General features: G+C 38.1%; 1 protein-coding gene across 2 annotated transcripts; it reads right to left on the reverse strand.

Moving 5' to 3' along the window:
* Positions 1-4,455: 4,455 nt before the first annotated feature.
* TRA2A (transformer 2 alpha homolog) lies at positions 4,456-27,455 on the reverse strand. 2 transcript variants are annotated; one of them, XM_054384794.1, is made up of 8 exons: positions 27,249-27,455; positions 19,433-19,566; positions 17,835-18,006; positions 14,316-14,504; positions 7,044-7,159; positions 6,374-6,478; positions 5,589-5,656; positions 4,456-5,445 (listed from the first exon to the last, which is right to left on the reverse strand). In XM_054384794.1, the coding sequence occupies exons 1-8, from the start codon at positions 27,282-27,284 to the stop codon at positions 5,435-5,437; spliced, it is 831 nt and encodes a 276-aa protein (XP_054240769.1). In that variant the 5' UTR covers positions 27,285-27,455; the 3' UTR covers positions 4,456-5,434. The 2 variants fall into 2 exon arrangements, with proteins under 2 accessions (XP_054240769.1, XP_054240768.1); XM_054384793.1 differs by having other exon boundaries at positions 6,374-6,481.

The raw sequence follows: 27,455 nt of genomic DNA on the forward strand, positions 1-27,455 counted from the left end.
CACTTGAGGAAGAAACCTCATGGAAGTTTAGTTCCAGAACCAAACTCTGAGAACATGTCTTCTCCTGCAACATCTGCTTGGGAACAGACAAGACCACTTCTAAAGGATATCTCTGTGCACATATGGCTGCTTTTCTGTGTTCTGCATCTGTCAGCACTGGTATATACTTTATAAACTTATTTAGAGCTAAGCTGTTTAATCATCTTTCACAGATCCTCTTGCAAATCGCCCCCTGTCTTCCAAGGCTAGAACAGACCGAAAGGAAAGAAAGAAAATGGAAGAGCATTTATTAACCTAATCTTCATACATGGAAAACAGATTAAATATTCTGCCCAAGGTTACCCATGCAGGCTGAGGCAGGAACTGAATCCAGACCTCCTACATTCCCACCACACTGGGTAACTCTATCCCAGCATGAATTTCCCTTTCTAGGGAATATTCTCAGCTATATCAACCCCAAGTCCAGTTGTTAACTTCCGTAAGGTTTTGTCCTTTTGTATTTTGAAGACCTATTGGTGTTGTCTGCTTTCTAGAAAATCCTCAGAGGGGTTGCTGCACTAGTTCTTTTCTAGTCTCTAGTAGACAGAAAATTAACACTCTGTATCTATCTGAAAATCCCTACACTTCATTTTCCTGTGTGAGCCCAATGCCAACTTTTTGATTTTTTTTTTTTTTTGGTGAAGCTTCGCTCTTGCTACCTTTCCTCTCAAGTGCTAGCAACTAATGTGATGTTGTGAAGCACTCTGGGAGAAGCAGTTACACAGGAGGGAGGGCCAGGGTCATCCCTGCTGCACAGCAACAGCCCACTGATGCTCATGCTGCCACTGCTGCTCAAGCAGATCTGGCCTCAGCCACCTTAATAATAACTTGTATTGGTTGTAAACTTATGAAGGACACCTCAACAAGCAAGAAGCTAGTCTCCAGCCTGGCAGATAACTCTTCCTTACCTGCAGAGCAAGCCTGCTACATGTCCTTTGGACATGGTCCATTGGCTTGAAGATGGCATCTTCACTGTTCAGACTTCCACAGATATATGAGGAAGGCTTTGGAACATGAAACACAGGTTAGGACCTGCTCTCTCTGCCTTTCCCCTTTCTCTTCTGGCCAAGGAGAACAGAACTTTCACTGCACTATCCCCGTCCTAATAAGAGTACTGGGAGGAGAATGAGGGCAGAATCATGGATCAGCCTGGTGGAAGAGTTTTATCAATGTTGATTCTTGATGACCAGCATCACCCATTCTTGATCTCTAATGTATCAGACATCTTCACAGTCAGAAAGCTTCACAAAGAGACAAAACATTTTATTTATTTATTTTCAATTTAAGGGAACAACAAAGAAATAACAGCTTTTTAAGCTTAAAAAGTAATCTTATACAAGAAGGGGGCCTACGTTTGGTTTTTTTGAAAACTATTTTTGCCATAGTCGCTTACTCTTCAAGAACTGATTAGATGAAAGGTTTGCAGATCTCAGCTAATGAAGATGATCCTTAGTATTTTGCCAAATAAATGTGGTTGTTGATTTGAACGTGAAAGATACCTGCTATTAGATACCAAAGATGTAGCCATCAGTTGCTACCACAAGCGTTAAAACATTGTGTAAGGTGGTCTCACTTCCTCATGAAATTCAACAACAGGCTTGCTGAAGAGGCTCATGGCCTGTTCCAGGCCAGTAGCTATCTACCAGGTTTTTATAAGAACATTTAATTTTGCATATCTGAAGCAATACAAGTCAAAGTATTAAGGCTTAGTTATTCCAGTTAATAACAAGTTGAACCCAAAGTGAGAAAGTATGATGGCTTTTTTTAAAATTCTGTCTGGACATATTTCAGGCCTGTTTAAGGGAAACTGATTTTTACCCAACCTTGATGATGAAACTGTTGTATTTACAGGTTTGTATAATACAGAAGAACATTCCTCTGCTGAACCTAACAGTCTTTACCTGTCTGTAGACAGAGATCGTTGTAATTGAATTACTTTATGTGGAAGTACAATGTAAGCAACACAAGAAATGAGGTCCACAGGTACAGCAGATGATACAGCTTAAGTCTGCATTTCGTGTTTGCATTTGCCCAGCCAAAAACAGCTGCTTTTGTAAGAAGCAACAGAAAACATTTATCCCAGATTGTTTTCCTTCCCTGGCTGAGAATCATAGAATTGTTTCAGTTGGAAAGGACCTCCAAGATTATCGAGTCCAACTGTTGACCTAACATCACCATGAGTATTAAGCCACATCCCCAAGTACCATGTCTACATGTTTCCTCAACGCCTCCAAGGAGAACCCACATTTGCTCCAGAGGATTCAGAAGTGACCAGAGCAGATCAATAGTAAGGAGCAGCAGTGGTGCAAATACCCCTCTAACTGTTCTGTCTTCGTGAAGCTCTGCAGCACGAGATGCTTTTCCAAAAAAAGATGCTGATGGGGGTCACATCTCTCTCATATCACACAGTAACACAGGCAAATGCTTTGGTGAGTACTCTAAGATTGAAAGCTTAATGCCATAACAGATTTATAGTAATATAGGACAAATGCCAAAAGAACAGCTCTAATAAGCTTCACCTAATGCCCATCTTCATTCAGACACACAATTTTGACCCAACATATAAAACCTACATACCTCTAGCTGCTGCCATTGGGTGCAAATTTTCCATTACACATAGTCTCAGGCTAGCATGTGGAACAGCTGTTGCAAACTCCTTACAGCCACCACTTTGAAGCATTTGGGAACACAGGGTGTTTAATATCCTATGCTTAGAAGGAAGACAACACAAACACACAGATGAACTGTCAGGTTTGTCTAAAGCCAGTATTTAAACATGCCCAGGGATTCAATTGTGTACTAAGTAACTCTTTTGTTGCTTAGGCTCACATGTACTTCAGCATATGGTCAGAATTCTGACTATGTTTAAAATTCCTTACTAAGAACTGAAGGAAATATAAAACTGACTAGCGAATGTATGTATCTGTCTAGCTTTGTTTGAGATGTAGTATGAGTTACCCAGATCATTTTATATAAACAGGATTAGGAGCTTACATAAACCGTGTTCTTAAGTCCATTGACAACAAAGCTGAGGCTTCCCCAAGAACAGCTGATTTCAGTTACAAAACAAAACAAAAAAAAATACACATATGAGAAAACAGCTACAACGTATCCTTCCCATTTCAGGATTGAGTTTTAGAAATGGTCATTGAAGTCTACCAATTACTTACACCTGCACAACCAGTGTTGAATACAGCCAGAATTTTCACCTGTTCTTCACAGACTGTTGCATGAGCCAGCAGGAAGCACAAACCCCACCATGTAACACAACACTGTTGCCACTTACAGCTTTATATGGACTTGTGACAAATGGGATGGTTAGGATGGGAGGTCTACCTGTTGAAACACTCTCTCAAGCTAAGGATTGAGACATTCCTTTTTAGCTTTAGCTACCAAGCAAGATTTGTTGAACTGCTCTCTACCTAACACTCCTAAACCCTTGACACACAGGCCACAAATGCCACAACCTGGCAAGAAGCAGCCACCTCTTTCTTGCTTCCTGTTATCATAATTCTCTGAGCCTGATGCCTCCCCCAACCCTGCAGCTATTTCCCATGCTCTTGCGTCCAGTTGCCTATTTTGCACACTGCAATTTTGAAAGAACAAAAAATCAAAATACCAACATTTCTCCATGTTGAGACTTGGGCACTTTTCTTTAGAGAATTAATTTCTTACCACTTCCTGATTTGTCTGAGTCACCAATAAATAACAGCAAACTCATAGGAGTTGAGAGGTTACTTAACTTCAGCATTTCAGATACTTTGCTTTCATTTCACTTCAAGATTTTGACTGCAATTTACAGATAAAACATAATGAATAAGAAGTACTGAGCAATAACCATTAAGTCAGATCTTAAAAGTTTTGTCACCAGTTTTCCCTGGTGTGTTGGATCAAGCTTTTAAAATAGTTGGATGTGTGTTAGTAATCCTTTCAATTACGTGTTAATAGTTCCTGGCACTGATATTCACAAGTAGCTAACACAATTACATGTCATACACTTAGCCTCTTAAAATTATGACAACCTCTTTTAGTGGCATTCTGTGGCAATCAGGATGAAATGGTTTTTCCTGTGAGGGTTTTGTAGTCCTATTCCTTTTGTTCTGCCAACACAGACATCCTACCAGCCACACGGCGAGTTATTTCACAGGGCAAACCTTGCTGGAAATCTAAACAAAGTCAATACTGTTTCTCTCCTTAAACCATCTCACCAGGATTCCAGCAAGTGCCAAAGATGCCACAAGAGAAAGCTGAACCACTCACTCTGCTTAGCCATCCCACATAGCCACAGGCTGATTCTCAGGGAAGACAAAAAGCAGAAAAATGCTGACTTTATTACCTATACAGGTCTTGTTTAGTCTATATTCCAAGGTGACACAAAATGCGAAATGAAAGACAGGAAACTGTATCTCAGTGGAATTTACTTTTATTGAGAGGAAAAAAAAGGTTTACATGTAGTTGTAGGTTTATCCATCCATACTTTCAAAACTCCAAAAAGGTCTGGAAACAAAACTTGCTTAATCATTATTGCAATACCAAAAGTTGGTGTTTTGTGTTTCCTTTTTTTTTTTCTTTCCTTTTAATGAACAGCAAATTATACAACTAATTGCTATGTTCAATAAATATTTCTTATTCCTGCACTGATTAAGGGGAAATATTCAACGGAGTACAATAAAACCCCCAGTATCTTTACAGTTTTAACTTCAAATGTATCCACTATGTAGCAATCCAGAAACTTTACTTATAAAACATAGCATTCATCTTGTGTGTGTACAAGCCTGTGTTCTCCCTGACAGTCAAATACCAAATTTTGCTCTAGCTCAAGTAGTCTACACTCAAAGCAACCACCAGAACAAAAAAAAAAAAAAAAAAAAAAATCCCCTGGTTTGTGACTACCTAAGCAAATTTGTCATTACAGAAAAGGCTCAAAGTGGTTACTTGTTTATCAAAGTAATAGGTAAACATTTCAACAGAAAGATTAACAAGTTACTTGGAAATGCAGGTTTATATTAAAGTATCTGACTGTGTGCACTACATATGACATGCAAGCTTTAAAAATATCAATGCTGTCTTCTGGTTAGTCAGGAGTCCAATTGTCTTAAAAACAAAATAGGAATGACTTCCAAAATGTATCAGCACTTTGGGATCTCTATTCAATTTTGCTTAAGATGTTTTTACTACACAAAACCTACAACAATTACAATATTTAAGAGTATTACAATAAGGAGGGATGGAAAACAGGAATACTTCAACTGAAAATATGTTCTAAATGAACCAAGATTTGTAAAAGAGCTGGATGGAGGACAAGGGAAGGAGGATTGGAAAGGAAGCAGTAAGGAAGGTAAGATCCAAACTTTTTATTTAAAAATCATGTCCTCAATGGTAACCCCTCTGATCTTCAGTAGCGCCCTGGGGAGGGGAAACAAAGACAATTATTATAAACAAACTGTACCCAGATCCTCTCCTATTCAAAGCTCCAATTTAATGAACTCCCATTAATCGATTCATACATGTACCAACCAGGTTTAAGCAGCCAGATTCCATTTACTTACTTGGACTATAGGAACGGGATCGGGATCGTGATCGGTATCGACTATAATAAGGCGATGGTGATCGTCTCCTTTAAAAGAAATTAAAAAAGTCACCCAACAAGATCCATTATGAAAGAAGCCTTATTCACATCACTTCTACAAAACAGAACCATTTCCTTAGCACTGAAAGACTTGGCCTGCATGAATGATTTCAGCTTTATTTGGCTGTGGCTCACAGTTATTTAACAAATGCTTTATATTTCTCTATTTGATGTGTTTAAAACTCTAAACTATTCCCAAATAAAGAACTGAATAAACTCTCACTAGCCTCGCAAACACATGAAGTGCTTTTCCAGATGCCTGCAATTCTTGTTGAACAACATCCTCTGAAACTAGATAACTTTCAAAACAGTCAGAAGGTTATAAAATATCAAGCATTAGAAATCCCGTCTACAAATAACTCCTTTTTAAACAGCACTGTGTATCAGCTGTCCCTGTTTCTATATACAGCATGGAAAAATAAGTTCCCTTTTTATCTGTGTGCTAGATTTATATGGCTCATGCTCTACCTCCTTCAGGTAGCAAAATTAAACCCTGGTCGAACAGTTTACTGTATAACTCAAATTATATAAACACTAATGTTTATGACTACTTTAATCCCACAAAACCTAACACAATGAGGTTCTAACACACAGCAAGATTCTGCATACACTGTTGCTACAAACTTGGCAACATTTTTACTCTCCTAATTTTTCATTTTTTCCCCCCTTTACTTTTCAGGCACAAGTAAAATAAAAATTAGATACCTGTATCTGTAATCATACTCTTCATATCTGTCATATCCTCTGTCATACCCCCTATCATAGTATGAGTCACGGCGACGACCTGCTCCACCACCACCACCTCCTCCACTGCTATTATATAAAAAAAAAAGAAAAAAACCAAAACCCAAATCACATTAAGTATCTACTCCTCATTGTGACTTAAATTATTTTAGAGCTTTTTTTAAAGCTTTTTTTTAAACCAAATACTTATGACTATGCCACAAAACAATCTAACAATCCAGTATTAAAGAAAAACACCTTCAAAACCCTCCAGAAAGCCCACAAGGCATTAGAGTTTAATTTCCATTGAAATCAAAGGCAAATGGACACCTTAGAATTTCAGTAAGGTAAGGGTGCGTTAATTGACCATGCTGGATATGGGGGCTTTTATTTAGTTGGTTTTGCTTGTTTTTCACCAAGTAATTACTTCAGTATTTTTTTATAAATAAAGACAATAAAACTGTAATAGGATTGAATAACATGTGAACCACAATAACACACTCTTTATATTAATAACTTTGTGATAAAATATAATTGGCATAACTCAAAAATTTTAGAAAAGGTATCTCTATTTCTATCTCTTAAACCAGACTCCAAGCACTCAGCTTAAATCCATTTTAGCACCATTACAGGAAACGAGTGAACTCCTTACTGTGTTGGCCTGCCCATGTAAATGCCTGGGGTGGGTGTATGTGCTCTCTTGGTGATTGAGTAATCCACCCGAATCCTCCTACCATCCAGCTCCATACCATTGGCGTGCTCCATCGCCTGCAGGAAAGACAAGGAACAGGGATGTGGAATTTGCATCCTATTGGAACTATGGTACAAAACACATCATTTTCCATCAGAAAAAGAAGCCCTGAAATTATTTTATTTCGGCTGGTTACTAGTGCCCCACTGTGGCGAGCGGTTCATCTCTGTCCGCTGGCCTGTTTGCTGGCAGTGTTGCAGCAGTGGGGAGCCGGACTAACACAACACGCAATCCCTTAAGGGAGCACAGTGCTAACCACTAACAGTCACTTTCCCTAGGCTTTGTCTTCTACCCACCAAAAAGGTAAACCGAAAGTCAAAACAGCTTTTTCAGGAAACTGCATCCTTCTTACAGTTGCCTGACCCAGAGGGGCCAGGCGGATTCAAAAGCTGTGCAAAACAGTGGCTTCCTGTAGGGTGCATATGGCCGGATTACTGCTAGTCGGCTGCCATTTCATGCTCTCCCAGCCTCCTGCCATCTCCCTTACAAGGGCCTACTCCAGCAGAACTGAGTAAAATGGCGGGTTCAGCCTACATGGATACCTAATTACAACCTTCCTCCCCACTCACTCTCACAATAGCAGCTTGCTAAAGCGACACATAGAAGGGTCTGTGCCTCTAGCCTCGCCTGCAGCCCGCACACACTCGCGGTGTGTCCCAGCCATTTTCTCTAGTTTTTGACAATCAATACAATGGCCTTTCACAAACTCAAATGAAAATAGTTTTAAATGAGCACAGTGTACTTTTGACAATTACATTATGCAACAGTAACCTAAAAAAATCTGAACCCCCAAAACACACTCCCACAGCCTTAATTAAGAATTAACAAACAGTTAACGCTGGACTTAAAAGTTAGCAAAATTTTCAAAACAAATTTACTCTTTCATCAGCTGCTCCAGGATTCTCTGAAATACTAGGACACACAGCTTAGCTTGTGACACTAAGCACAGCATTTAGCCCAATATATATTATATTCATTTTTCATGTGTGGAAAAGCAGTATTGTTACTGTCTGGAGTTACAGAACAGAACTACTTTGCTATTATTTAACTATGAGGAACAGCACACCACCTGAAGACACTGAAATGTCTCTAAGCAGTGGATTTTTTTTTTTAATAATGGAATAAACTAATGAGAGATGTAAATTTTTGCAGCTCTCCTAACAACAAACTCATTGAATTAACATGTAAGTTCCAGAAGAGGAAACAAAACTCTGACCCCCCACGTGTTTTAGCTGTGATGTCCCTAAAGTGGCAGTGACTGAATTACCACTAACCTCCGAACCACACTTAGGTTCGTGTTTAAATAACGCTGCCTCCATCTAGACTCTATCGCCACCTAGTGAGTTCTGTTCCCACTCAAAAACAGAACTCTGCTTTGGCTAAGTGCAAGGCACAGCCAAAGAACATCTAAAGCCTTTCAACATACACTGAAGTACGGTTTGCGATTGCCAGCTTACATTTTACCAGCCTTTCATTTATTTATTTTAAAGTCCTGTTCCACAGGATAATCTGAATCGTGGGAATACACATGTGAACAAACCTGAAAATACAGGCTGCAAATAGCTGGCTGAAAAATTAGCTTCATGATGAAAAGCATCTTTCTGGAAATACAGCAATATGCAAATAGTTTTTAAAGGTAAGGAATTTTTAGTTTTATGGCACTTTTATGTCCAATCAATAACTTTCAGAGTATTAAGCTTAACTGAAAAGAAGCCATCTCAAATCCAGAACATCTGGTATATGTGTGTTATTTAATTAAAATACATTAAAAAAAAAAAACACCTCTTGGAAGAGTTCTTTGACATAAGGAGCAGCACAGACAAAAGCAACATATCTGCAGGACAGATGAAGAATTAACTTTAAAACCGGATTGTTTGCTTTGGAAGTACCAAGAAACGTGTTACGTTTCAGTGCCTAAAGATTGTAGTTACCAGTCTGCATGAAACTCACAACACCCTAGCTATTGTCTAATGACTTATCCAATATCAAAACTTTAATTTTCTTAGCTTTCAACAGCTGTCAGCAATAACTGCCAACTACAAAGGTATTTTTTAAGAGAAATACAGACGTAAGAAAGCCTTTTACAGTGCTGACTACATTCCCCAATTGCAGAAAGGCTAAGGCCTGTGATAATCCAACAGTAATCAGTAGTATGAATCACCTGCATTCCATCACTAGCAACTGGAAATTCCTTCCAAAGATGTTTGAAAATTCTCTGCATCCTTTTGTGAATATCCTTCATGTGAACACCTTAAGTCTTTGAAACAAAGTACTTAAGTTGACACTATGGCTGCAATACGACCAATACAACTCCTCACCCAGAGTACTGTGTCCACCTCCAGGGACCTCAGCACAGGAGAGATACAGCCCTGCTGGATCATGTCCAGAGGATGGCCACAAAGATTATCAGAGGGCTGGAGCACCTCTCCCTCTTAAGACAGGCTGAAAGAATGCGGGCTGTACAGCCTGGAGAAGGGAAGGCTCTGGGGAGACCTTATTGCTTCTTTTCAGTATCGGAAGGGGGACCTACAGGAAGGCTGGGTAAGGACTGTTTAGAAGGGCTTGCAGCAATAGGATGAGGGGGAATAGGTTGAAACTGGAGCTGGGTACATTTAGGTTGGACAGAAGGATGAAGTTCTTCACAATGAGAGTGGTAAAATGCTTAAAGAGGTCGCCCAGGGATGTGGTTGAGGCCCTGTCCCTGGAGACACTGAAGATCAGACTCCATGTAGTCCAGGGCAGGCTGATCTAGTTCGAAGCCTTCCTGCCCAATGCAGGGGGGTTGGATGAGATGGCCTTTGAGGGTCCCTTCCAACCCGATGCAATCTGTGAGTCTGTAAAATCCCTATTTGCAAACCTACCTTGAGACAAGTGATACTTATTTTGTACAAAGCCTGTAAAACCTTTTTTGTGTTACCTTTAAAATAATTTTTTAAAAGTTTATTATAAAGATTTGAATTTTGTGATTTCATTGGACTAGCATATTCAGAATAAACTTCAGTTTGCTTTTCTTGCTGGCTTTGAGTATACATGAATGCTGAACACTGAAATATCAAAGGGAAAAAAAGGGCACATTCGCTCTGACAACGCAGAAGATATTTTCCAATACTGTTGAAGAGATAGGAGTGTATTTTCCAGACCATCAAATAATGCATTCCGAAGAGAAAAACTGAATTATTTTGGGGTTTAAGAAACACAATACCCTTTTTGAAGACTTTAACTGTCAACAGCCCCTTTTTATTTCAACCAAGATTTTCTTCCAAATACCCAACCGTTGTTAGAAGACTTGCACAGCTTTTGCAAGATGACAGTAACCAAGCAAGCAGGATTCCTATAAACATGTAGTATTAGTTTTGGGTGCAACCTTTAAGGAAAAACTGACTTTGTAGGCCAGAACACAAGTCTGGATGTTTGCAGTCAGAAAATGAGAGAATGAGGGTTGGGAATGCCACAGGTAATAACCCAGTCTTAGATTACAACTTTAAATGTACAGCAGTCTATCCAAAACAACAAAACTCCTTCAAATTATTACCTGCAAGGTTTTAGTTTGACAAAATGAGCAGTTTCCAAACTACAGGATCCTGGACCCCAGTGGCTCAAAACAGTAAGAAAGCAAGCACCAAATTTTACAGATTCCAGTCTCAATTTATATTACAGAATGTGGTGATTTCTACACATTAGCATTCAGGCACAAGCTTGGAAACCATGGCCTTTTACTGATATGCAAAAACTTACACAGGTGACTGGTAAGCAATCAAAAATTCACTGAAGAAATTAATTTTTCAGTCTGCATAGTGCCACACAGAGCAGCCTGGAAAAACAACATGGGAAATTTTTGCAGCCTGCACTGTGGTCACTAGGGGAAAGGTATGGTGAGGAAGTGGGGACAAGAGAGAGAGAGTGCCTGCAGCTCTGGCAAGTCAGATTCTAACAGATTATATTTCTATTGACAAAAGATCATCAAACTTTCATTTTGGCTGTGTCTAACTGCTTCAAATTACTTCAGTAATGTCACATCCTGACAAAGTTAGTAATGCACAGGTTGAACACACTTGAATAGTCAAAGACAAGTGACTTACACTGGGACTCATTTTGAAAATATATTTTCATATTTAAAAGTAACTGTATGAGATACTAACTAGTTTCGTTCACTGGGTTTTGGTTTTTTTTGGGGGGTGTTCTTGATATTTTTGTTTGGATGTGATTTTGAGGGATTTGGGGTTTTTGTTGCTGCTGTTGTTTTGGTTTTGTTTTATTTAAAAATCTGATGCAATGAAAAAAATGAAGACATCCAGTTTTTGGCTTATTGCAGTCTGCCAAGTTGAATTCGAGGGTCCATTTCACCTTTAAACAAGTCAATTTGCATTCTATTGTTTGAAGTACTTAAAAAAAATAGTCAGGGGTAATTTTTCATTATATAGTTTTCAGAGTTTAAATTGTCCTTGAAGTACAAGGAGTTTCATAGTCAAGAAACACCAGATTTTAGAGAACCAAAATGAGTAACTGGATGGTTCTGCAAGTATTAGAAATTTCATGGTATTTCAGTCTCCGTAACTTTTAATTCCAAAGATGTGAGAACTTACTATTTTCTGGAATACCAAGGGTCCCTTTTGACACCATAAACAATTACTTAAAGCATTTTTTTCAACAAGCTATGGGAGAAGTTTTGACCAATAATGATGCTTTTAAGATAGTCTAATTGCACCATGGATTAAATGTCTTGCAATCTGAAATAATAACCATGTTATACTTCTGGTCTTTTGGCAACTGAAATACGTTCACAGCTCAGTTCATCTGTACAAAGTTTGTCTTGACTGCTAATGATCATCAGAAAACAGTATTACCAACAGCTGCTGTATCTAGTTCTTCTCAGGTGAGTTCTTGCTACAAACATCTAGTACATTCACAGTAGCTTCAGTTTAAACAATGAACACTTTATATTGTGAGTTACTGAAAAGCTGGACAGCTTAGTAACTGATCCAATTTGTAACAGAAGTTAACCAGTGATGACCAAGATCCAGAGGGATTTCAGTTACAAAGGAATTGACACAATACTCACCTACCTTAAACCAAGTGATGGAAGTTTAAATGTAACTACTCAATTTGATGTCAAATTTAGTATTAATAGTGTTTGAGAGCATGTCAGCCCAGAGGCTTCCCTGTGTTACCTCTCCTAAAACAACGTTAGTGAAGATGATGGGAAAGCCTTACTTTTCTGTGGAGTTCTACACATTTAATCCATCTATGACTGCTGCAGAAACATTGGCATTTAGTTCTACATCTCATCTAGAGTTTTATATTCTTTATTTGGATACTTAGGGTGCTGGGGGACTGCTGGTGGTGTTTGTTTTGTTTTTAAAGAGGAAGAAATGCAATTTACATTTCATTGCTTTTATATACACTCTTTAGATGCGATCTGTCTTCCACACAGAGAATTGCCTCATGTCTTGCAGTGTTCTCCTACAGGGCCTGTCAAGAGTTTCACACCTGTAACTATATCTCCTTTTTCTATACTAGCTGTCACTTATTGCTATCCTCAAATCTGCCCTCAAGGCCCACAAAGTAAGACAATTTTTTCTTTTGTCCTTTTTTGCCAAAGTATTAAAGTCATGTAAATGCCAAGTGTTGGGAGGTTTTGTATCCTTTCCCACACTTCTTGCTGTACCTACTAGGGAGAAAAAAATGGGTTTAGTTACAATTCCAATCATTTCAGTTCCTGCATAGGGTGCTCATCTTTGTTTCTGTATTTCCTCTCTCTGTTCCAGTTTTGCAGCATCTGCCAAAACAGCATTATACTAAACAAATTACTTCATGCTATTTACACGGAACATTGTAAAAATGCATGCTGTCATGCATGACCACCGCCCATGGCAACTAGGAAAAAACTCTACTAAAGACATATAAAATCGTAAAATAGACAAGACTGGCACATGAATGTGCTAAGAAATACTGTGTAAGTATTTTGTTTCAAGATCCCAATGGGCTTGGAGTACAAAAAAATACAAAGCTAAAAGTTAGAAGAGAGTAAGCCACTACAGATGAATATAGAGCAACCCACTCCACTAACTCCTCTCTCAACCTGTCCAAATGATAGTGGGAAAATACAGAAGGACACTAAAGGAAGTTGTGTGTCCTTTTACTTGCCCTATAACTTGCAACAACCACACATACCTACATCTACAAGCCCTATTCTTCCTATTCTCCATTGTATCATACCAGAAATCAGTCAAGATCAGAAGAGTCTAATACAACCAAACTACTCACAAAATATTTTTTCATTAAAATATCAACTAGCATCAGTTTTCATTTTTCAGCTGATACTGGGTTCCACAGCTGTCTCTCTTCCTCCCTTCAATGCCAAGTGCAAAGAATAATATCCAAGCATTATGCATGTACTTATCAAATACAAACAGAATCAAAAGCAAATCTGAACCATCCTGCCCAAAACTTTTAATCCACAAATAAGATGCTTGAATTCTGCGACTCAGTTTGCCCAAGAGTGATGTCTCACAGTGAAGGCTTAAAGAATTTTTTTTTTTAAAAAAGAACGAGTCTTTACCAGTAGTTTTATCTGCGCACTTCAGTAAACGTAGGAAAGCTCACCGTATCCTAACAGAGTTCAAAAAGTACTGCTTACTGTGGTGAACCTAACACAGGCTGCAGTTCATATACCTTGATTCTGTCACTTTCATTAACAAATCTCAGTCTGTTTACAGCTATCCACATAATTAAGGAATTCAAAAGTCAAGACAAACCCCACTACCTTTCAAAGGCGGGATGATGTGCTTTCAGGGAAGAACATGGAATGTAAAGAGAATGCTCAGAACATTGATACATACACAAAGCTGCTTTGAAAAGTTAACTTTCAAATTATTTTAAAAACTACAAGGTTTCTCTGTCTAAATATATACTTTCATTTTCAAGTAACTGATGCTTTTTAGTGATTCTATACAAACAGCTCATGCCTGAAATTCTCCCAAGCACCTGAACGTGGAACTGAAACGCTTAAACTCTTTAAAAAGTACCATGGTATTCGAATAAAGGAATTTTAAATTAACCTCACTGTGAGAACCTGCTAGTGAATGCACAAAACCATTTTTTTTTCCCAACAGGTAGTGATTCAGACAATACAGAAAGAGTACACCTATTTAAAGAAGTAAAGCATGAATTTACCTCTTTAGAGTCATCAATTCTCTCAAAATAAACAAATGCAAATCCTCTCGATCGTCCAGTCCGTTGATCGTAAACCACATTGACACCAGTCAAAGGTCCGTAACGGGAGAAGACTTCACGCAAATCTCTCTCAGTAGTATACAAACTGAGACCAAACACTCCAAGACACGTATTAGGATCTGGATTAGCCTGGAAAAGCAAACGTTCAACTCATATTAAGTTTACAAAAAAACCCCAAGTAATACATTCTCTCATCAAAATGTCTTAGTAAAAAAATTTAATCTGAAGAAAACTAGAAAACTGAACAGTTTATTACAAAGCTTAACATTTCAGCAGTCAGCATTCCAAATGTAAGGTATTTTCAAAAAGCAACTAGTCATTAATTAAAAAAAAAAAAAGGTAACTCCAAACTTCAGCTTTTCTGCATGTCCACCACTATTACTCGAATGTACATTGCCTCCAATTGCACACACTAAACATCTGAGCTCCTAAGCATGGCCAGCTGAACTATACCTTCTATCAAAACTTCCTCCACCCTTAACTGCACTGAAAATCAGTGTTTACATTTGAAAGCTTCTCTCTTCCCACTTGTAAACTGGATGAAAATTACCTGCTTCTTTCATCAAAACCTTGTTGAAGGTCAGTTCTGTGAAACTAATCCAAAAGCATGCACAATTTTCTAGAGCAAAACTCTTGATTCTTTAACATGGGATACAGATCTACTTAATATTTCACTTCGACTACAGAAGTCAAATATGAAATTGTACAAGGTACAATTTCTCTATTAGGTTCAAATTTTCTCTACACCCCAGAGAGTTGACCTAATGCCAATTCCACTATAATAATTATCAATTAACATTTTTTCAGTTAAGCTTCTGGCACCTGTTATACTACATGCAGCAATTTAAAATGGCAGCAACAGGCTTAGGGATTTAATGTTTCTGCTAAAATAACATCTGTAAGTTGACACAGCTGAAACATGTATGCCAGTCTCAGACTTCCGAAGCCACAGATGCACAGTAATTCATGCCTCAGAGCTTGCCTTTCAGCCTGATTCAAAAATGAACAGGTTTACATCTTCTGTTATGTTCTTCTCAGAGCTTTTTTTCAGGAACCCGTCATAAAAATTAAGATGCCTGAACTACTCATGTATCTGAATTTTCTTTTCACCTGTTCAAATTCAGACTTTTAAGATAAAGAATTTTCTAGGATTCCTTAATACAGATTAAGAACACAATAAAAACTGACAGTTTGTCACTTGAAAATTTTAATTATACAGGTTTAGGATTATTTTTTAACTCCGTATTTAAAATCCATCTGATAATTCAGTGCCATTAACAGCCACGCTCTTTGGTATTACTGCAACTCCTATGAGTATAGTGAAGTCTCCCAGTCTTTTAAATCATTGTTGAACAAGTCCCTCCACACAGTAGATAGCAGTATTGTAGTGTTTTGTTTTGGTTTTTTTTTTTTTTTTACATTTCCCTTGCACTTAAACCTTATTACTTTTTGAGGCAAGTACTGAGAATCAGTCTTGTGCATCCTAAGCAACAAGTGACATTTACATCATAAGTTCAACAATTAAACTTACTGTGGAAGACTGAAAGACAGCTTTTATATTTTTTTTTACTGCCTCCCATACAGTATGCAAGCTCTCTCTACCGTATCAGAAATGGAAAAATTGTTACCATTTTTCCTGGTGTCTTTAGGACCTTCCTGTTTGGGGGGATTAAAACTGTTTGATTTGAGCTTTGTTTTGACATTAGTAGAAATACTCCTTCAAACTTAGAACTCCTAGCAGCTGATAATATATTGCTGTGTTTTGGATTTAGAATGAGACTAATGCCAGTAACACACTAATGCTTTAGTATAAATGCCGCTTATCAACTACTAAGTCAAAGGTTTTTTTCAATTTCTCAGACTATTCTGATAGTACGGAGGCAGGGGGTGCACAAGAGGCTGGGAGGGTACACAAGTCGGGACAGCTGACCCAAACTGGCCAGAGGAATATTCCATACTACATGATGTCATCTTCAATATATAAACTAGGGGAAGCTGGTGGTGGCTCAGGGACTAGCTGGGCAGCGGTCAGCAGTTGGTGAGCAACTGTACTGTGCATCACTTTCTTGGTATATTATTATTTCCCCTTCCTTTTCTTTCCTATTAAACTGTCTTTATCTCAGTCCACGAGTTTTTCTTTATCTGATTCTCCTATTCCACTGGGGGTGGGGAGCGAGCAAGTGGCTGTGTGGCGCTTAGTTGCTGGCTGGAGTTAAACCATGACAGGAATTAATGTGAAATTCAACTGTGAAAACAAGTTTCATGTTTCATAGAATCATTTCCAAGGCTTCTTCACAGAGCAAAATATTTCCTAAAGTAGTAAAGTAAATTCATTCATTCTTCACTAGGAAATCTGCTAAGGCTTTTGAAGTTCAGTTATTGCTGCCAATTTTTCAAGACACTAGATTCATATTTATTACATCATGATTACACACTGGCAACAATCCACAAAAAGCATAACTGTGAATGTTGCTTTACAACAGCTTAAGCCATGGCACACAAGCACTGCTGTAGTCTTGCCCCTTTCCGCACACAGTCTTCTCCCTCACACTGATCTTATCTGGTCCCTGCGAGCTGCTTCATTACAGTAAGCCTGCAAAAAAGCTAATCTTTATGACAAGATTAGCAAAAAAATTTGGAGAACTGCACCAGATAAAAACTAAGAGGACCAGGAAAGTACCAGAGCCTTCACCAAAGAAGAGGCAGACCTATGTCTAACAGCACTCATTCAGAGCAGCCTGAAATGATGTGGAACCAGAAGCTAAGGCACTGAAACAGATTGTAAAGAAGGCTATTGGGAGAAATGTCTCAAAATGATGGAAGCTTAGTATCTTGGTTGGTGTATGTATACTTCTGTTCACAGAGATAATTCTCATTTATATTTTGAAAGGCTTATTTTAGAGCTGTAAATCTTTCTAGTCTGTTAATATTTACACATTACCAAATAACACATGATGCATTACTTCAAGTTAAACCAAATTAATTACTCAGAGGTATAAAAATTACAAACAACCTTCAACATAATATATTGTATGTTAAAACCAAATACTTGAGAATTGTCGTCTTTGGGTCCTCTAGTCAATTTTATCAACACTATCAGGTTGCAAGCATGCACAGAAAAGGTCTCATTTTCATGAAGGGTATATGTACTTGGAACTGTAATAAAATCAGAAGGGTTCAACTTATAAAGCAGACAGAAGCAGATGTTACCCATGTGCACATACTGGCTTGCAACATATGGCTTTCAATTAATTTCTACAACTGCTCTGCCAGTTGCAGGTCCAAGAAATATGTGCCCAGCTGTAAAGAGAGACTGCTTCCCTGACCATTCCTCCCCATCCAAATTCCCTTATCCTCCAGTGACAAGACAGCGGGAAATTCAGCCTGCAGGTAACCTGCACTACAATGATTTACGCAATTGTTTTGTTGATACTCAAGCCTTGGTAAACATGAACATACTCTGCTGCCAGTGTGCCTTCTTCTGTTGGACATTGGAGAATGACTACGGCTCCTTCGACGACGGTATTCTGGTGTGTATGATCTGCTTCGAGAACGTCTCCTATGGGAATGAGAATGGGAATGGGACCTGGAACGAGTGTAACGTCTGTGCGAATGTCTTCTGGACCTGGATCTTCAACAGAGAGGAAGCTTTTAGTTAGGTCATGTGCACATAACGTGTTGAATTGCAAGCATTAAATTTCCTAGACAATTTTTTTTTTTAAGAGGCTACCATTAAAATATTTTTCTTCTACTTTGCACATCTAAAGAGTGTGTGATACTTAAAAACCTGCTCAGTAGTATCATTTTTTACTTTGTGAGAGTACATCTGGCATACAATGAGGATTACATCCAAAATAGTTTTCAGAACCTCCAAGTTCAAACTTGTATCTGTACAGCTGCACGTATAACTAACACTAGTACAACGATATAGAGACTGGATATGCCACACTAAAATCTGTCCTGGATGAAAACTGGGAAGGTATAGCAGCACTACAGTGCTGCAGCATCCACAAATGAAGTTCACATTGGCTTGAAAATTTTTCAAGACAAAGTCAAGCCTGCTTAGCTCCTTGAGCATTTCTTTGCTTACATCTAGCCAACGATAAGCTTAATTTTAAACAAATATTATCACATCAAAGTTGCATGATTTCATAAGGGCACTGTATCCTAACAGGTAGATAGGCATCTAGCTAAACATTCCAAGAGCAACTATAACATTAGGCTGAACTTCATGAATTCAGAGCACAGTAACTTTTCCAGCTGCCTTGGCATGAAGCATATAAAGAGGGAAGATGGATTAATTCCTCTTCTGCCCCTCCAGAGCTACAAACGATTTCTCTCTCCACTGATGAAAGAACAATTTGATAGCTCTCCCTGTGTTCACCAGTATGATGATGGAAAAGAAAATAGGTAGGATAAGCCAGATAATATTTATGACATATTTGGAGGAAAAAGACAAACATTCTTCCCAAGCAAGCTCTCTCAAAACTGGGAACTATAAAACTGCTTTTACAGACATGGAACTGAGGTAGATAAGAATCAATGAGCTACACATTTCCAATTTAAGCTGTAGTTTATAGACTGTTTTTAAAGCCTCCAGTGAAGGAATGTCAAGAAGAGTTCTTCCAACATTTCCAACAGTTATAAAGCTCACCCTTTTCACTTAACTGTGACTATCTTTGCTGCAGTTCTCACTTTTCTTTTTTTGCCTAAAAGGAAGGTTCACGTAAGAGTTCTACCCAGCAAGACTTTGGGGGAAGGAGGCAGGAGCTTTTTACAGAACTGAGATGTAATCTCTTCTGAAGAGATAAACCTGCACATTTAAGTTATTTCTATTATTAAGTTATATTAAGTTAATTTCTACATTACTGCTTCTATTTGTATTACTTTCTCTATTCATACCCATGCTTTGTTACTCATGGAATTTTTTCCCAACTCTGTTCACTTATATAACCACTAACATACAAATTAACATAGCTCTGTTAACAAACCCCAGATAGTTTATAAAAGAAGTCTCAAGGTACCAAAAAGAACAGGCATAAGCAGTCTGGACATACCTTGATTTTGATCTTGACCTAGAGTGCGACTCAGAATGTTTGGAAGCCCTTGACGGACTGCGAGATCCTGACCTGCTCTCCGATTTTACACGAGCAGGACTCCCAGCTGGAGATTTTGACTGGGAGCGAGACTCCTAACAAAAAAGACAGTATTAAAAATGGTATTGGTTGTATAAATGCCTAACTCCTAACATTTAAAGTACAGTAATTCTATTATATTGATTGCTCCTGAAAAACAAATGGTTAGGCAATACCCTCCAAAACAAATTTCATTTTGCTACCCCACTGTTAATATTGTATGCTTTCCTCAAATAAGTCCCTGCTTGAACCAGATCACCAATTCTCTATTAACTAAGTAATCATGCAAATTCATCTACAACTTGATCATACAGACACTGGAACATAAACCATACATTTACTTAACCTAGGACCCATTCATTCTTCCAGATTCTTTTAATTCTACTTCTCTCTTGCTTTCTACTTTTCTTCATTCTTCATTGAGTTTTTCATTTTTCATACTTCGTGTATTCTTCCCCAATTCAAACAATTCCTTATAGCCTTAAAAAAATATTCAAGCGCTTCTATCTGACCAATCTTCTGTTCAATTTTTTCCCCCATTCAATTTTAATTTTCTGATCTTTAATACTTTTCATTAGCCTTCTTTTATCTTGATTTATCTTCCACATTCTTGGAAAAAACTCTTCAATTTCTTCACGAACATTAACCTTAATGGAAAAAGAACATTTAGTATATTTAAGCACGTGGGGATTATAAAACTCTGCTGGAGTTCAGATGTTATCTACCAAATTGAAAAGCCAGCAGGTAAAGTGCAAGAAACTATTTTATAAAACAACTTTTTTTTTTAAAATATCTTTAAAACTGTATAAGTGTCTATGTTCTAACAAAGAGCTTACTGAATTCTCAGCGTTTTACTGTATTTTCAAAGCTACCCTCCTCCCCTCTTGGATTTTTTTGTAAGATACCCAAATAAACTAAAAACTAATCAGCACAAATATATTAAAATAGTGATATCAATAACTTCTATTTCCCCCCCCTAAAATCGCAACTATGTACTTCCCAGTATCAAACATCCCAAATTCTACTCCTACACATTATTACTAAGACACTCAGTTCAACAGAATGACCAAAGATTTCCAGTCAAACCTATCTATGCACATACATACTCACATAATACATGCACATAGATATATGCCTCAAATTATTTTTCTTCCTAATTTTCTTCCTCATTGTTAATCTGTTTTCCTTGCATATAACTTAATCCATATAAAACAAGATGTATAATAGTACAGTTCAAAGCAATCCCAATATAAATAAAGACACAAGGGTTTTTTTCTTGCATGGTAATGCACACAAGAGAAAAACTAGGAAAACAAGCAAACAAAGAGCAGGTTAGGTTTTCCTCACATATCAAAGCATTTCTACAGAGCTCAGCTATAACCACCAGCCTCCCCCTTCCCCCCCAGGATAGTATGCTATGTTACTTCACAAAAAATGTGCAAAACTCTTAATTAAAAAAATGCATTGTTCCCCTAAGTGTTACATTTCATGTTTTTTTACATAATTTCTCCTCCTGCCAGTCCTCACAACATTTTTCTCAATTTATTTCTTACTCCGCCTATATCCACATTCACAGTTAAATTCTTCAGTACTTTTGGCTGAAATTCTTTTCAGAGGATGCCACATTTGAAGACAACAAATACACTCTAAGTAACCCTGAAAGATTCCTTATTAACAAGTATTACAGCTACACTACCTTTCTCCTTTACTCCATTAAAAAAAAGACAATGGATACATGGAGAAAGTCACCTACTAGGATGGCATACCTGCCAAACTTATCAATGAAGGCCAAATTTGAAGTCTGACTGTGACAAGTGGACCACAGAATCAGGTCTGCGTTACATCTCCATTACTAAGTTGGCCAGCTGCTGATCTAGGTACAGGACTTGCACTAAAATAGAAGTACCTGCATGAACTTAAGCATTACCAAATTTTATTTGGAGTTTTTTATTTTTACATTTGAAAACCACTGTTCACTATGAAAAATTCCAAACATTTCCTTTTAGAACACTAACATGTTTTTCTGACACCTCACCTCTATATTTGTACTCTTCATTGTTCAATAGCTTCTTTAAGTCTTCCCTTTAAACCTCATACCCTGTAACAAATTAGTTTCCACTTCTCCCTCTATTAAGTGCTCAGCAACACAGAAAAAAATTTAATGTGACATCATTCAGATTTAGAAAACAACCTTCAATAAAAACACAAAACAATTCACCCCTCCTCCATCACTCCTTCGTGAAGATACTGTATTGTTTATACATTTTATATTTGAAAGACATTCTTGAACAAGAACTTTGGAAACTTGAATAAAACAAAACAAAATCCAACCAAGCAAAAAACAAAACAAACCCAACCCAAAACAGCAAGCAAACCCCAAAAAAACCAAAACCAGATACTGCATAATCTAGAAGGGTTGAGAGGTGCTAAAAATAAAATAAGGACCAAATTAGTCCCATACAATGTACAAGTCAGCTTAATGTCCTTATGTATTCAACTGATGCATCTTATGACATGTCCACAGTTTCTAACATGATCATTTATGACAACAAACCTGTATTAAGTTTCCAAAAGCAAACGTTTTCATGATTTCATGTAGGTCAAGTCCTTTTGGAACTATGTTTAAACTCTTTAGGGGCTTCACTCGCAAATATACAACTTTAAAACTGGAGTGACAGAGGGAACAGCATTAATTTCTTACACATTTCAAACTTCCTCTAACAAAGTTAACTGTAGATGTAAACTGCAGCTAAAGAGAGATTACCTGTTAGCAGTTGCATACTGTGTCTGTCATTGGCAGTCAATTACATCTCATCTTCTGATGCAACATAGATCACCTAGTTATATCTCCTACAGTTCTTCAAAAGGAGAGACTAAGGGAATCACAATAATCTGCAAGAGTTTAAGGACTTAAGGATGATGCCGAAAAAACGTCTAATAAGATTTGTATCAGCAAGACTACCAACTCTTATAGACTTACAGGCACTTTCTCACTATGACCATGTCAAACTATTAGATTTGCTGTCACTACCGCCCAGAGGGTAAGACAGCAAGCTAACTTCCCCAATATTCTTCAGATTACACTTTCCTTTCAAAACAATTGTTACACCTGTCAATAAAAGGGAAAACTTGGGGGGAAAAAAAGTCACCAAAAATTACCCAAACCTAAATCACAATTAAAAAATAACTCCATTTTAAGAATGTGCTACCCTCAGAATAAGCCGTGGTGGCTTCCTCAAATACACATCAGGAAATGACATGAATGATTCACCAAGAAGTGGAACTTGGAGCCAAATAAGTTATGAGAGGCAAACACAAAATCTAAATAGACTACAGCTTCATTTAACAATTCTCCAGATATGAAGAGATGCAGCTAGGAGCATTTAAAGACAGCACTAAGGAGTATTTTTCATCCTTTCTACCTTCTGTCTTCCCAGAAAAAAAACCCACCAAAAAAAAAAAAAAAAAAAAAAAAAAAGCAGTATGGCAAGGATACCTCCCCCGCACTACCTCATGATTACATAAATCCAGTCTTTAACAACTGTTGAAATAATGTAATAGATGCAAGTTACACCTACCATTTATCTTCCTCGGGAAAAAAACCAACAACAAAAAAGATGAAACTTCTTTCTTTCACACAACTCTTCTGTCTTGAACTTCTATCATGCCTCACCTTACACCTTTCCATTGCAAAGTATGGCCGAAAGACTACAAAATTTAAAGTGAGACTCTGAATAAGAACTGAGTAAGCTTAAATTAGGCTTTCCAAGCCAAAGCACAGAAAGTGAAACGAGAAGAAAAAAGATCTGAATTCATCTGACTTTGTGGAGAAATACAGGGTGAAAAAAATGTATAGGACAATTAGTCTAGCAATACCATTAGAGCAGCAAAATGACAGTTCAGACTTGACAAAAATCCTGCTAAGAACTCCTGCCCAAACTGATAAAAAAAATAATAAATGAAGACAAACTTTTTAAGGAGACAGAAAATTTTAAGTACTCAAAAGAAACTGCAATTCGGCAGCAGCCTACAGTCACTGGATAAAACTGTCAATTTAGTGACATCTCATTTATAAGAAAGGACAAGATTACATTTTAACTACTGTTTTGACAGCAATCTACCAAACTTCCCCAAAAGTCACCAGAGAGGTTAAACAATTTTTGCTTCATATTATGTTCTGTCACTCTATACTAAAAATAAAACTGATCCCTTATAATTAGGCGGTCTTCTACAAATGTTTCAATGGCATCTATAATAAATGTCTGTATAGAAAGCAAAAGGTTGTGCTATCTTGAAGATATTTTATAAGTTACCAACATCAGCAGCTTCAGACATTTCCCAATGCTATCACTCTGATTAAAAAAAAGGGGGGGGAAGGAAGCTTCAGCACTGAACTTTCTGAAATTACAAGCTAATCTTCTTACTGAGGTTTGAAAATATGCCATTTCGGAGAGGATTCTGTAGTCACTACTTTATCACATTTGGAAGACAGCAAATGGAATTTGTTCTCAAAAGTATTAGTCTTGCCAGTTGTCATAGTCTAGAACAATCTAGAACTTAGTGAGCTTGATTAAGAAAAAAAAAATGACTTCCAGAAAAAGTCTCTTTCCCCACACCAGTCACTATAAACCACAGAGTGTTCACAGCACTCTCCAAGGCAATGCAGAACTCAAGCATAAACAGACTATCATACCCGTATTTCAAGAGGTATGTAAAGCAACACACCTTCCTTTCTACAGAGGTGGCAGACTGCCACCACAGGAGAGGTTGAACACAATAGCTAACCCGATTCCTTCTCCCCCTCCTTGCCCGACCTCCCCCCCAAAAATGATCTTGAAGTTGACCAGATTGAGGTAACTAACATTTGAACACATGAAAAACTTCATGAAGACATGTAGTTAAGCTAATCCAAAAGCTGCTTGCATACATACGAGCAATGCATGCTTCCTTCAACAAGATGTCTCACTTTAGAAATGCAAGTTTTAAAATAGTGCAAATGATCAATTTCTTTTGAAAGTTATTTCCATGATTATTCTTAACTTCCTGTTCAAATTAAGTAACACCATAATTTTGGTATCATAAATTAGAGGCAAAGCATATACATGGACAGTAACTTAAGGTTGGTAACAACAAAGCTTTAAAAGTAAATTTTAAAAGATTGTATTTCCTGATAACATTGTGGGAATTTTTCTTTAAATCACTGAATTAATATTGTTTATATATGAACATTTTTTTCTTCAAAAAGTAGTAACACAGGAAGCACTTTTTAATTAACTGAAGACAAAACTTCACACATATCAATAAACACCTTGTTCTTGGTTTGACCTCACTACGTGCAATAATTTTCATTGAAGTGCTACATATATAGAATATAGAAGGACTTAAACTAAAACTCCCTTGATTCCTTTTGCACTGAATTTTTAAAAAATGTGCATCAGACTTCAACACTTAAACTGAAGGAGAGGTGCGTGTGTGGAGAACTGAAAAGGTACTCAGAATTCTGACTTGTGGGAAAGCAGGTTCTTAAACTTTTTTCCCTGCAGTTCTTTCTCCCATTGAAAACTCATGTGTCTGCATACAGTAAACTGAAGCTCCAGAACATGCAGTGCGCTAACAGCTCCATCCAGTTGGTAAAAGCAGACTAAACACTAATGCCCCCAAGTTACACATCTGATGACTGTGAGCACTTTCAGTGAAAATGAAGCTATATAGACTGAAATATAATTTATTTCAAGTACTTTAGTAGCATTTACAAGAGTATTATTGGATAAAAGAACCGCTTATGAATGTTGATTAGTAGAAAAAAAACAACTCCACCCAAACTATAAATTAATCAAGTACCTGTCATTATGATCCGTTATAAAAAAAAATACCAGTAGAGAATACACTGCTGCATGCCAAATTGAGAGAAATTCCAGCGTTTAGGGAGATAAAAAGTTTTCCAAAGACTCAACATGGTCGGCAGCAATTTACAAGAGGTAAATTTTCTAACACAAAAAAACCCAGAACACACCAACTAAGAAGCAGCAGTCATAGGAACTGCTACATTGAACTCTTCTGACATCACATACTTTCAATACGTTATTTGTGTGCAGGAGTGAGGAGTGCAGAAATACTGAAACCACAGAGCTATATTAGTTTTTTTAACACAAAGAGTTCTATCAAGGAATCTAATACAAATATTCTGTAGATGAAACTAACATAAATATTTCCTAACAATGAAAAGCAGTGGGAATACAGACAAGAAAATAAAAAGAGGAATCTTACTGTAAAATATGAGACTAAAGTATTTTTTTTTAATTAACAAAGCATATTTGTTGTTCAACTTTCTCAGACTCAGCTGGTTTTCCCTTCAGAGATTAGTTTATTTAGCTTAGCTGTACAGGCATCTTTGTCCTAGCAAGCAACACAGGAACGGATTTTGTTTACCTCACCTGAGGAAGTAGCAGGAGTCACTGCACAGCCAGGTACAGCACTCTCAGACTAAAGAATGTTTCGGGTGTGTGTTTTTTTTTTTTTTTTTACTAACACTACAAAAGGGTAACAATATTGGTGTAAAAATACTTATTGGAATATGACAATGCTCTTCCAAGATTTCATTGCTTGTTTCCCCATGCAGTGACCCTGTATAATTGCAAAGCTGCTGTCACTGGTTCATCAGTTACCAAAAGGATGCTCAAGTGTTCCTCTAACCATTCTCTTAAAAAGTTAAAAAATACCTCACAAAACCAAAATTCTGCAAAATAATAGTAATAAAAAATAGTGATGGAATGACGACAAAGCAACATTTCATTCTTGTTTCAAGCAGCTTCTATTTCCTGCTTGCCTTGGTCATCACTAAGAAGAAAAAACACATTGAAAATGGAAGGGACCAGTCATACGTGTACATGAAAACCCGCAACTATCACAAGGAAGAGATAAGAAATGGGCCTAAAAGGGTTACAAAGCCACAGTAACACGTTGAGCGAAAGCCTTCAGCTGCCTGATCAATAAACGTCAAGGGTTTAACAACAAAGGCCATATCTCCCCGATAGTTTCAGGAAAGCTGGTCCGAAGACCCTGTTTGCAGGCCAACAGACAGGAGAGGCTGCGCACCTCTCACAAAAGGATTCAGTCTCTCCTCTTTTACGCGGGCAGCAGCCCCGACTATACTGCGCGGGACCCCGTTCTCGCAGCCACGACCAGGATGGGATCCCGGTCGGCGATGCCCGCTGGCAGAGTGGGGACGAGGAAGAGCAGCGACCCTGCAGCCCGAACCCGTCAGATTACAAGAGCGTCGGGACAACAGCCCAGCTCAAGATCACGGGAAGGAAAGAGAATAGAGAAACGGGGAGAAACATCGGGCTACGGCAGAGCCCTAAGCCCTGTTCCTAAAGGAAAAACCTGCGCTAGCGGGGTGGAGGCGAACTCGCTGCACCAGAGCTCAGGGCCCACATCCCGACAGAGGTGGACGGAGAGATATGACGGGAGAAGGAAACGCATAAGGGTTAAAGCACAGGAGCTCAGCTCCACGTTGGGCCACTTTCCTCAGAGCCCGGTCGGCAAAATAAAAGAGGGAGATAAGAGGGACGCGAATCGCCCACGGCCCAGTCAAAACTCGAACGCCTTAAGAAGCCATTTTAGAAACAAGCTGCGTTGCCCCCACCCCTACCGGGCCAAAGGAAGCAAAGTGCCCACCCGCCTTCCCCGGATTAGCTCACCCCCTTTCAGCACGGCCCGGATAGGGATGGCTACTCACCCTCCCCTCGAAGTTGTTCTCTTCCACGTCGCTCATGTCGACAGTCCTGGCCACGGGGATGGGCAAACGGGGACGCTAGTCCCAAGTAGCAACCGTACCTACGACCGACACTACTGCTATCGTTGCTGTTACTAGTCTTGCTACCGGTCCCACTACCACCTCCCTCCCGCCAGAACCCCCGAAACTGTCTCCCGCAGCAGCGCAAAA

This window comes from Indicator indicator, chromosome 11, assembly GCF_027791375.1.
Source record: "Indicator indicator isolate 239-I01 chromosome 11, UM_Iind_1.1, whole genome shotgun sequence".
In the NCBI taxonomy this organism is placed as follows: domain Eukaryota; kingdom Metazoa; phylum Chordata; class Aves; order Piciformes; family Indicatoridae; genus Indicator; species Indicator indicator.